This window comes from Phalaenopsis equestris, unplaced genomic scaffold (assembly GCF_001263595.1).
Source record: "Phalaenopsis equestris unplaced genomic scaffold, ASM126359v1 Scaffold000627, whole genome shotgun sequence".
NCBI lineage: Eukaryota > Viridiplantae > Streptophyta > Magnoliopsida > Asparagales > Orchidaceae > Phalaenopsis > Phalaenopsis equestris.
This window is the reverse complement of record NW_018165067.1, coordinates 16,831-29,326: the sequence shown is the minus strand read 5'-3', so window position 1 is coordinate 29,326 and position 12,496 is coordinate 16,831. Positions and strand designations below refer to the sequence as shown.

At 34.0% G+C, this 12,496-nt stretch overlaps 1 protein-coding gene across 1 annotated transcript; it reads left to right on the top strand.

Moving 5' to 3' along the window:
- Positions 1-4,439: 4,439 nt before the first annotated feature.
- LOC110030000 lies at positions 4,440-12,131 on the top strand. The gene is made up of 5 exons (XM_020732530.1): positions 4,440-4,810; positions 4,883-4,980; positions 10,179-10,475; positions 11,656-11,692; positions 11,768-12,131. The coding sequence occupies exons 1-5, from the start codon at positions 4,530-4,532 to the stop codon at positions 11,835-11,837; spliced, it is 783 nt and encodes a 260-aa protein (XP_020588189.1). The 5' UTR covers positions 4,440-4,529; the 3' UTR covers positions 11,838-12,131.
- Positions 12,132-12,496: the final 365 nt, after the last annotated feature.

Here is a 12,496-nt window from a genome sequence, read left to right as displayed (position 1 = left end):
TTGGGCTCTTGAGGCTTTTTTATTTGGGTTGGAATTAAATTCAAATGTGGGTCAATAGAGCTTGGATTTGTTTTCAATCAAGCTTTGACATGATGAATTTGAGTTTAGAATTGAAATTTGGGAAGATTAGGATCAAATTGATGGACATTGGGGGTGAATTAGGGTAATTGGGCCTTTAAGTGTAATTTGGGTCTTTTGGTCAAAATAAGTCAAATTGGTCAAACTGGGCTCAATGAAGTAGTCTAAATTGATTTTGGGAACATTTGAAATGATGTTGAAGGTTTTGGGACAGTTTAGGTCACCAGGGGTATTTTTGTAATTTTGGCAAAATGAAGGGTATTTTGGGAATTTTGAAAATTTTGGTATGTTTTGGGCAATTTGGGTGGTTTCACATGGTTTGAGATGATTTTTGAAGAAATTTGGGTATTTTGAGTGATTTTGAGAATTTTGGTCAATTTTGGGGTTTCAAGGTGTTTGGTAAATTAGGGTAGATTTTGGGAGCAAAATGCTAGGTTTGGTATTTTTTGTAAAATTGGGGTGTCAGCCACCCAACTTGAGCTATTGGACCAATAGAATCCCCTACTTTGGGTCCTCCATGTAATGGTCTTAGCTAAACCCTAGCTGAGGGCTAATGGTTTAGGGGACCATTGTTTGTGAGTCTCCTAAAGGGTTAAGGGATCAAAGTTAAGCATGTTTGGGTTCAAGGTTGTGAGTGAAAGTGTAATGTGCAAGTGTGTGAAACTAACCAACATCACACCATCCAGGGTTAACCCTAAGGCTAAGCAGTCCAATAGGGACTCCCCTTGAGCTCCTCCATACTGACTCCACCTACTAAGTGCTAGAAGTTAGAACCAATATGTGGAGCTTCAAGTTGAGCAAAGAAAAGTTTAGAGTTTCTAATTATGAGGGTTCCTTTACTATTCCTCTAGGAATAGTCAACAGAAAAGTCCTGTGGCTAGAACCTAGGCTATTAAAGATGGAAACTAGACCTCAACCAAAAGTGAGGTCAACATTTATTTAGCTGCTCCCTATTGGACATGGCTCATTATAAGAAAAATCTCCCTAATATACTAGTGCTCATGTACAAACTCAATAAACACACTAAAATATCAAGCAAAATATAATGACTAGCAAACACGTCATACTAATAGTCATGCATATGAGAAAATTAACTACACCTTAACCCTAATTATAAGCAAACATCTATAATGTGTTGCCTAACCAATACCTAAGTGACAGTCATGTAGTGTAGGGCTAAGGGCATCATTATAAGATATAAATAAGATCAATAAAATTGGTACGATCTCGGGCATCTAAATAAATTAACAATCATCATGTATGTGACGAACGTTGAAACAATTTTATGAGATTTGATTGTAATATGTTAATTTACATTGCCTATTAAGATAGACCAACAACCAATGTAAATTTTTCTATTACTACCACATGTCATAATAGGGTTCACGAAGTCCCTCCAAAAAAGCGCTGACTTATGTAACATAAGCCTAAATAGGAAGGTGAGTTAATTTACTCGGACAAAGAAAAATATCCAATATCTAAAAATACACAAAACACCCCAAAGATGCAGATACAAAATATTGATATCTAGTGAGCAAAATTTACTTACAACAAATGTGTCAGACATATGCATTAAAAATGCAACCAATACGACATAAAATCATACATGAACCACAAATCCATATGTGACATGTGAGCTTAAAAATCACAAAATGATCCTTATGATCGTACACGACAAACATGCCACATAAATGAAATACCTATGAATTCCAAAAAATTAACACCACAAAGCCATGTAGGTAGCACTATGGTATTGGTCCTCTAACATTGAGAAAAGAAGGGATGGTGGCTCCATGATGCTAGCCACTATCATCATCAAACACAAAGGTGGCAGTGTTGACACACTACACCTAAATGCTCACTAATGACCTTAACTAGTGGCATGAATCCAACGTATGTCCTAACACCTCATTAGGTAGCTTTAGAGTTCCTAAAAAAGACAAAATGGAGCTTATGTATCTTTACTGATAAAGTGAGCCCACTAGTCTGGCCAGTCGAGTCAAGAAAAAGTATCGGGTTAAAAATTAACTAGCTCAGAATCTTGAAAGATATGAGCCCATACTAGTTTGGAACAAACTGGGATCACTCATTGACCAAATAAAAGAATGAGCGACGACCATGTTTACAAAAGGGTGTAGCCAATGAACTACAGTATATACCTTAACTCTGAAACCTAAAAATGACAAAACTTGAAATCCATGGCAAAAGTGTTGAACATGATTAGATAACTGAACGACTAATTGTCATTGAACTATAAGAAAATGATGTACTAACTACGTGCACATGAGAATAAAAATTCTCATGTAAGCATCAAAGCCATGGCACCAAGAAGTGAAATTGAGACGTATATGGCAATAGCTGCAGCGATGCGGGGCCCAAAGGTGACACTCTGATGATGGAAGGCAGTGATGTAATGCTGGAAGGTAGTGTTGCGGTGTAAAAGCTAACTAAGTTTCTAGGCTCGATTCAATTAGGAAAATGAGGATATTGGGAAGGCGACCTAACCTCGGGTTTTTCTCTAGCACATAAAAAGATAAACTTATGCCTCTAACATCAACATATTAGGATCCAAAAAGAGAGAAAATAGGAATAAGATTTACAAGAATCACTGACATGAAGATTGACATCGCCCTTCTTTTTCTAAGCAATATATGTTGTGCACACACTCCAGTCAGAAGCTAGAAAGCTATTAGTGATGCGCTTTGTCTTTTGAAGCTCCTCTTTCTAGGAACCAAAGACTTGAAAATGAAAGAAGAAAAAATCCTCCCTAGCATAAACTAGGAGTGATAAGATAAATAAAGAAAAAACTAGCCTCCCCCTTTTCTTTTCCCAAAGAGGCTCTTCTTCTAAAGCAAACCAAATTAAAAATACATAAATCTCCTTCTTTCTTCCCTCCAATAGTACAAAAATGATATTTTAAAGCCTCTTGGAGTCTACCTTATTGGTTGGTTTGGAGGCGGGGATCATTCTACACTTTCATTGGATCAAAAGTGGATTGAAATGGTCAAAATAATAGAAAAATTTTCCCAAACATGAAAAAAACTCAATTATGGGGCCAGATGAATGTGTGCATACAAGTAAGCACATGTACGAGTGCAGAGAAGCTGCGCACGTGCATGCAAACAATGTTTGCATGTGTGCGTCATTGACATTTACCTGTTCACACAACCAGTGGCGCATGCTAACAACACGTGGGGCTTCTCAAAAGTATTTTGTGTCGTGTACCTCACATAATAATGGAATGCAACTCAAAATATTAAGCATATAGTCCACATAATATTCACACAAAAAAATAACACCAACAATTGTCTCGTAAAAATTGTCCAATAAAAAGTATTTAATAAGCATCCAACAAAATGAGCACTAATTTAGGCTCAAGAGAAAAGTACATCCATCATCCATCTAGTTAAACATCTCTTTAAAACAACCAAAATGTTAATGCTTTTAATAACTTTCCTTCTTCTTGCCAACAATAATTTAAATGGAATCCTTACTAGAAATTTGAAAAAGATAACATTTGTGAAAATTCTAAAAATATAAGCAACATTATCTTTGATGGTAGATAGTAATTTGCTACACCCAAGACAATTTAAAATAGGCTAAAACAAGAAAACTACAAGACCACTAAAAGAATAATAACTGATATAGTTAGCATTCGTTACCCAAAATAATTTAAGAACAAAACTACCTTAACTCTCATACTTGATCCATGAAACTAATTAGAGGTTGGTTTGATGCCTACATCACAATTTTTTTTCTTCAGTATTATAGAGAAAAAAAAAAGTATACAAAAATGAAATTCACTTGCAGAAATCACACTTATATAAGTATGCAATGCATGAAGTTAGATTTGACAGGACAATGGTCAGTTGGAGTCAGAGGAGATAAAGCAATGTATAGGAATGATTAATTTGGAGTGAGAGGAGATGAAGCACGAAGGAGAGCTACACTTCCACAAGAGAAAACATTGCGTACGTAAGACGTTCGCATCGCTGTATATGTTAGGGATGTTATTCAGAGTGTATTGAGGGATTGTATCCGCGTTACACCCATTGTAACTTCCCTGTAACCTTTGTAAACTACATGTACCTTTTAGTAAGTCTTGCGCTTCTGTTTTCATATATTTGTAGGTTACAAGTAGGTTACATGAAATATAATGCGGACCCAATACCCTCTGAATAACCTCTTTGACGTACGCAGCATTGCGTACATGTTACGTACGCAAAATTTTCTCCTTCCATAGGGGAGAGGATTAGTGGTGTTAAAAGAAAACTTTTTATATATTAATAAATATGTTTGGACATAATATATATAAATAGATATTTTTGAAGTCGTACGCATGCAAATCGCCATAATTTCATAACGAGCCTTCATAAAAATTTCTCTGGACTGAGGAAAAGTTTTTTTGTCTACTTCGGTACACACTTTCTAGCCGAAGGGGAACCGAGCTAATGGCAGATGGCGAAGAAGCTGAGAATCGTAAACCTAGCTCCGCCGCAAGAGTATTTAATATCAAGAGCCAAAAGCAGGAGGGCAACGACCTTTTGGGCTCCCCGACCTTCATCGATCTCGGTAATGGTCGTTGGAGATGCGAGGAGACGGGACATGATCTTCCTGCTAGGGAAAAGGAATCTTACTCCCTTTCCAAAGCCTGCCGCCTCGCTCTAATCGACGCTGCTCTTGCCAAGAAGAATCCCCTTCTCAATACGTTTAAACCCCACCCCGTCTTGAAGTATTCGAAGTCTTTTCTACTCTTGCGAGTTTGAATCTTCCGTCTTTTAATAAGTTTTTGCATATGATGTAGGTCGATGCTGGTTTGCTGTCTGACGGGGGATGTCATCAACAAATCGGAGGAGCATATATGGAAGCATATCAATGGGAGGCGGTTCCTTAAGAGACTGGGTTTGTTTTTCTTATTTTTAGCTGTGAATCTATTTTTTTGTCAAATAAAGTGGATTTATTGCTTTCAAGTGCATATATGATTTAGAACGCACAAATAAGACGAAGTTTTTCTGAGTTATGGGTTTTGAGAACATTCTGTTCGAAATATCACTTATGGTCAAGTGCAATGTAGATTTTGTGTATATTCTTTGAAATAATTTCTTATGCAATGCTCCTAGAACCTTAATGTTTTGATAAATCCTGTTTTTATCCTGTTATTAATAAATCTAAGATTTGAAAAATTTATCATCCGCCGGATTTGATGAAATTAAGAATTTCTCCTTTCATAATTTTTAAATCTTGAATCAAATAAAATAATTTATTAGAATTTAATATGATTTAATAATCTCCATGTCAAACAAACTTCAGGTTTTACCTCTTAAGATTCTCTATATTTGGTTTTGCTTGATTTACTAAATCTTACTTGTTGCCAAACTACCCCATGAGATGGAGACATTTTAACACCTGAATCTACTTGACATTAAATACGTGTGCTATACCCTCAAACTCAACCCATTTTGATGCATATGATTATGTTGCATTTTATCTATAAGAGAAATTCAATGTGAAAGGAAGTGATGGACTGTCATCTTATTTTCTATGATATAAACTTTAGAGATAGCATTGAAATGTGCCTGCTTAAGTAGAAAAAAAGGCATTTTCTGAGGAGTGTAGTGTTGTGGAGTCTGGGGCGAACATCACATCTTTTTATGGCATATTGAATAGAGCTCATGTTGAAAATGTGTTGATTTATGAGTTTGGAGAGATTATCTCTAATTTAAATATGTAGGTTTGCTAGGTTTCTCTGTCTTTTAGGTGGAAGTTTAAAAGTTGTGCTTTTGCTCCACAAATTATTATGCATTTGAGTTAATCATGAGACCATTAGTATCCTTCAAATATATGATCTTGTGATTGACTTTTCCCAATTATTATTTTTTATTTAATTTTTTATTTTTATTTTTTGATTATGCAAGTGACAATGTTATGGGCATAAGATTTCACTAAGCTCCTAATGGTTGCTACAAATGATTTTATAATGAGTTTCTAGAATTTTAGCTAATGTAGTCCATGTGTTCTGATGGACTTTAACTGCTGTAGAGAGAGTCTGTTGGCCGAAATGGATAGAAGGAATGGTTTAGCGAAGTGAATTTAGGAACTTACATTTTAGAAGTTGTTATTTAAGACGTTTTCTTTTTGTCATTGTTGCTACTAGAAACATATGATATTAAAGTAGTTGTTAGCTTTAATATGTTAATGTTAATTAGGTCTTATTCTTTTTTACTTTTAAGGTTTGAATGAAATTATCATAGAAAATTCAATTCACAATTTTGAACTAATATTTTCTTAACATAAATAAAAATTTAAATAAATATCTCCAAAATATTTTTGACCAAAACCCCCCAATTGAAAGATGAAGGATAATCCTTTATATTTGCATCAATTGTTCAAACATTGTATAGTTTGAACCTCTCCCGCAAGAAATTTGTTTGAAATGGTCTCCTAGCATGATTTATCTTGTAGTTGTTCTATCACCTTCACAAGAACTTTTTTTCCACCAAAATTTCTTATAAAAGTGACTCTTGACGTCACATTATGCTGCTCATCTCGCTGAACTTGATGGATGTGGTGCACTTTAATTTTTGAGTTACTTTACTTTCCATTCCAGTGTCACCTTCTCTTTGCCTTCCATTACCCACCTTCATAAAAAGACTAGTTTGAAGCTAGGATTAATCATGATATATGAATGTGGTTAGAATTGTCGATTTGAAACTTAGGTCTAAACTAGGTTAGAAACAAGTTCAAACCTATAATATAGGGTTCATACCTAGTTTAAACTAGTTTTAAATTGGTTCAATCCTGCACTATGATGATTGAACATGATTCTATCTGGTTTGAACCCATGTTTGAACTTGTTTGTATTCAACATATAGTATTCAAGCTAGTTTCAATCCTCTTTTGTCCATTCAAATCATGTTTGATCCTAGTTCGAACCCCGCAATTTCGAACCTAGAGTTTAAAATCTAGCTTCAACAGTGGATGCATACTGATAAGTGGATGGAACCTGGTTCAAGTTTAATGGCTATTATAGGGTTTGAACTATGTAATGCCACTAGAAGGTGGTTCACAGATTTTTTTTTATGGTTCGAATCTATTGGCCTCTATGGACTTAACAATTGTTTGACTTGCTATGTTATGAATAACAATGTCAAAGCTTATTATTCCTATACATAGATTTTACTTATCCGGGGTTTTACATAGTGCTGGTGGTATTATGGGACAAAGTAATTAAATAGTTTGAAAGTTGTGAATTGATGCAGAGGGCAAAGAAGCCACCATAGAATAGTTTTTCAATGCTCCTTCCCACAATATTTTGGAGCATTGATTCATTAGTTGATCATAAGTAAGGTTGATATTATAGAGGATGAATGTTACTCCATTGTATCCAAAATGTGATATAACAATAGAAAATTTGATATTATTGAATTTGCATTCATAACTAAGTTGGTTTTTGCGAAATCTCCTAATGATAACCAGTTCAAGGAGATGCAAATAGTATAGGATTAGTAAGGATTTAAATAATAGGCACAACATTAATATTTTCATGGAGGCATTGAGAGAGAGAGAAAGAGGATGTTTGAAAGTTAGGTTTATATTTGTTGTTGATGAAATGCTATTGAATCATGAGAATAAAAATATTATTTAAATAGAGATTATCTATGATAGAAGAATAGGATTTTTTTTATTTTTTTATACTATAGCCTATGTTAGAGGAAATATGTTATATATTGATGTGGATATCAAAGATTGAGAAGAAATTTGAGAAGTAATCCTAAATATAGTATGTCACTAGTCGGTATGCCATCTAGTATTTGGATTTTGTGGCTAATCTAATAGTGGGAAAGGCGCGCAATGATTTTCTTGGAGAAAAGTTTCCTAGTATGTTAAGTTGGTAAGCTGATAAATATGCACAAAGGTTTTTCATTGGCATTTGGTAATAAAGATTTATGTTAGTTTCATGCAAATGTATTTTACATATTAGCTGTAATAAATTGATGTATAATTTAACTATATGTTACCTTTGTATTCAATTAGTATTTTTATAGATAGTATGAACCGTACAGTGGAATATTTAGTTGGTGAGAAAGAGTTTTGTAAGTCTATAATATATAATTCTCTTCAGATCCTTTCATTGAAGCAGAAAGAGCCACCACAAAGACTGATTACTATAATAAACTTGATATGGTGTAAGATGAACTTATTTCAAAAGAATGATTTCTTTCTGAAAACATAGAAGATGAGCAATGTTTCACAAGAAAATAGATGGACAACTTAAAAAGAAAACCATCTTTTTTTCAAATACAACCATTGGTTTCTATTATGGAAGGAGAATAATCAAGTGGGGAAGGAGAGTCATATATTTAACTTGTCATTCTAGTAAAAGGCACAAACTAATAAATTTATGTGTTGTGGTTCCCCTTTGCCTGATCAAGATAGTAACAACTATTCTACTTAAAAACTTGAATGACTAGAATAATAGACAACTCAAAGGAAAGAGAGATTGATTGTGGCAGTGGGACTATATTATGGTTTCAACAATTAAAAACATAAGCAATGTGACTATGTGGTAACATAACCTTTCCAATTCTTAATTTTTTTATGCTAGTTGTTTAATGTTTACATTTCAGCATTGTGGTTTAATGGAGAGTTTTATTATTATTATTATTATTTTGGCGCACAGATGTTTTATGTTTTTTGATAAGAGAGCAGGTTTGGGGATACCCAAAGATATTTTGAACTAATATCATCATTTTGAATTAATTGTTTGATCAACACTATAAATCAACACTTACTGTGTTTATTAAATAGAGGAAGTCGAATACCTTTTTAAGTGGTTGTCGATGGGTTTAGAATATGTAATTGAAGTTGATGAATAATACATGAGGTATTGCAAGGATGTATATTTCATATATTTTCCGATGAATTGGCTACATTTTCATCAAGTATATTGTAAGATTTATTGCTCAAGGAAATGATTGACTGACCCTTGCTGTAACTTTTCTATTTTTTTAGAGGAGATGATGAACTCTCATTGCAAGTCTTTTGCATACCTATTAGAATATTTTAAGTTCGTACACAGAATATATTGTATTCATACAATTGCTTGTGCCATTACCTTTGCAGTGGAAGAGGGACAGTTTAGATAAGCTGCGAATGTTACAATGTAACAAACTCATGTGAATATGATATTATAATAAGTTTCTAATGCTTTATTTGCAATGATAATTGTGGAGTGTTAACCATCCAACATACATATCTCATTTAGAGGGAAAATATCGAAGAAGTTACAAATGATCATGTTCAGTTCTTTATACAAACCTTTTGTAAATTTTCTTTTTAATAACTTCGATCCTTCGGCTTGTGTATTGGTAGTATTAACCACTGCAACCTTTTATAGAAAACTTTTGATTAATCCATGAAACTTGTAAGATGTAAAAACTTTAATACACATTTAAACAAAAAGTGAAATTATCATCTTACATGATGATGGTGGTCTTTTGGCCTTTTATTCTATACCTTTCACTACACATCAATTGCATTTGCGTTGCATTGCATTTTTTAATTTTCCATTTTGAATGTCTTCTATATTTCTTTTGGACAATCACTCTTCAACCTCACTAATGGAGCTCGCACATTAAGCTCCTTTTTTCATCTTGAGTTTCTCAATTATCATAACTTTCTATTGGATATATAATTTCAGAAAATGATATTCTTGTTTCTTCAGTATAAAATCATGAGTATAAGTTATCGTATGTACTGCATGTTCACACTTTTTCAATTTATATATATATAGTTAAATGGAATTGCCATAGGCTATTATACAAGTCTCCAACCACTCCTAATATGTCTAACCATTCGAGTATCATCCTCCTTCGCGTTACTAGAGGAGGATTCAAACTCCCGACCTGAGTGGTCTTATACTAAGGATGCCAACCAACAGGCTGGGATATGCGACATATACATATATATATATATATATATATATAAATATGCGTGCGTGCGTTTGATTTTATTGCTATATTTTGTATTCACCGGCATCTACTTTTAGTAGTTTTATCATTCTCTTGTTTTTTTCTTTCTGAATATTCGTCTGCTAACAGAAGAAAAAGAACTAGAAAGGCTGGCACCACCAGAAAAAGTTGATCAAAATAAAAAGGAGAGAAAAAAGAAAAATTTGAAGTTGAAAGTATCTTCTGTCCAGAAGAACTGGGAACTTGAAGCTGATGGGAGTGGTTCTTTGGCAAGGGATCCTGAGACTGAAAGCACTGAGGCTGAAGAGCTTAGTTTCTGGGTCCCTCCTGTTGGAGAGCGTTGGGACTTCGATGATGGAAGAGATCGTTGGGAATCTCAATACTCATCAGATCAAGAAACAGAAGCCGAGTATAACACTCCATCAGGTAAGACGAGGAATGTATACAACAATAACAACAACAACCAAAACAACAACAACTAGAAACAGAAGCCGAGTATAACACTCCATCAGGTAAGAGGAGGAATGTATACAACAATAACAACAACAACAACAAAAACAACAACAACTAGCATGAATCCTTTTTCTCCATTGCGTCCTATTGAGTGACATTTAATAGATTAAGATCATTTTTAATACAATATGCTCAAGTCTTTTTAGGTCTACCTATACCTATCTTAAGATAATTGGAATCTAAAACATCTACTCTCCTAACTGGATCATCAGATGGTCAATGCTTAATCTGACCAAACCATCTAAGGCAATGCTCTCTAATTTTGTCCACCATTGGAGCTACACCAATCCTATCACAGATATATTCAATTCACATTTTGCATCTATCTGTCAAGTCATACTCATCCACCTAAGCATTCTCATCTCAGTAACACTGAATTTTGTTTTATACTTCTCTTTCAAAGGCCAACATTATGCGCCATAGAGCATTGTATGTCACACTACCTTTTTATAAAATTTTTCTTTCAGACTGTGCAATACTTTTCAATCACACAGTAAGCCCGAATGTTTAAGGAAAGAATATTTTTTCTTCAATAATGATTGCAATCCTTTGGTTTGTTGCTTATTTCTGAAGCCTTTGCTTGTTTGTGACAATGTTTTTCTTACTATTCCATGTCATATTCATATAAATTAGAATTTTTTTTCGTAAATTGTTACATAACTTCCACTAGCTTGAGGTAAATAAGAGTTGCACAAATAAATTTACAAAAGACAAATTGGGGTCCACCATACTTCCATTAGCTTGTAACTTCCACTAGCTTGAGGTAAATAAGAGTTGCACGAAAAGACAAATTGGGGTCCACCATACTTCCTTTAGCTTGAGGTAAAGAAGAGTTACTCAAGTAAATTCACAGAAGACAAATTGGGGTCCACTATGCTCAGGTGACTTCAATCACATACGTCCCAGTATAAGTGTATAAATTTTCTCGTTTTTATTGGGTCGTCTAAGAAAAGCAGCCCCTTTATTTTCTGTAGTCTGTTTGGATGGGTGCTAAAGGAATAATATAAATGAAAAAGAAGAGAGAGAGAGAGAGAGATATTCCTTAAGTTCTATTATAAGAGATGTTTAACCTTGTCTTCTGCATTGCATGTAGTGTTGAATGAGGTAGAATCATTGGAGCTCTCGATGTGGTATGTGTAACTCTCTTTTTCCTTAATTCGAACTTGTGTTTTTTTGTCTTATATTCTCTTACCGTCTATTTGCAGTACAAAACGTTTATCAATTGCATTGGGTCCAAATTGCTTTGCCAGAAGAAAGAAGAAGATGAAAACCTAAGACCTTCGCCACTTCACCAGGTCTTTTCTGCAGGATTTCTGGTATTTGATCTAGCTTTTATATAGTTTCATTCCTGATGAAGTTTTTGTTTGATGGTGATGGAAGCTTCAGTTTCCATCCAAGCTAACCGCACACTTGTAAAAACTTTTGTCTAATAGCTAAATTTTATTGTGAAAATGTAGTTAAATTGTTATTTACCTTATTCAAAATTTCTAGTTGTATTGTAATCTTTGTATCAAAAATTATTTGAGATGTGAAAAGAGATTCCTATAGAATTTGAGTGCCGGATTCAAATGTGAAACGAGCCTTGTTTGATTTTTTATCTGAATTTTGTTCAGTCCCAGTTTGTTTGTCCAATTACTGAAATGTTACTTCTTATTTAATGATATTAAACCTTGTTTTAGACCATTTGGTCTTCTTTGAGATGAATGCAACCATAGGATTGTTTGTTGTGCTGTTCTTCGCTGTGAAGCGTGAATCCTTTATTATTATTTTTATTTTTTTGTTTGAAGAGTGAATCTCACGATCCAAGGTAACATGCCATTTAGGCTTCTTTTGTAGAAGATTTACTGTTCCTCCAATTTCTTTTAAAAGCCGTGTTCGTCGAACTGGAGGAGACAGCTGCGATCATAAACTGTGCCTCACCAAATGAAAAAAAA

Bases quoted from the DNA above. Each gene is read 5' to 3' on its own strand.
- LOC110030000 (XM_020732530.1), top strand. From the start codon at position 4,530: ATGGCAGATGGCGAAGAAGCTGAGAATCGTAAACCTAGCTCCGCCGCA. The intron at 10,476-11,655 runs GTAAGACGAGGA...CATTGCATGTAG, and splicing joins CGAGTATAACACTCCATCAG to TGTTGAATGAGGTAGAATCA. The intron at 11,693-11,767 runs GTATGTGTAACT...GTCTATTTGCAG, and splicing joins TCATTGGAGCTCTCGATGTG to TACAAAACGTTTATCAATTG.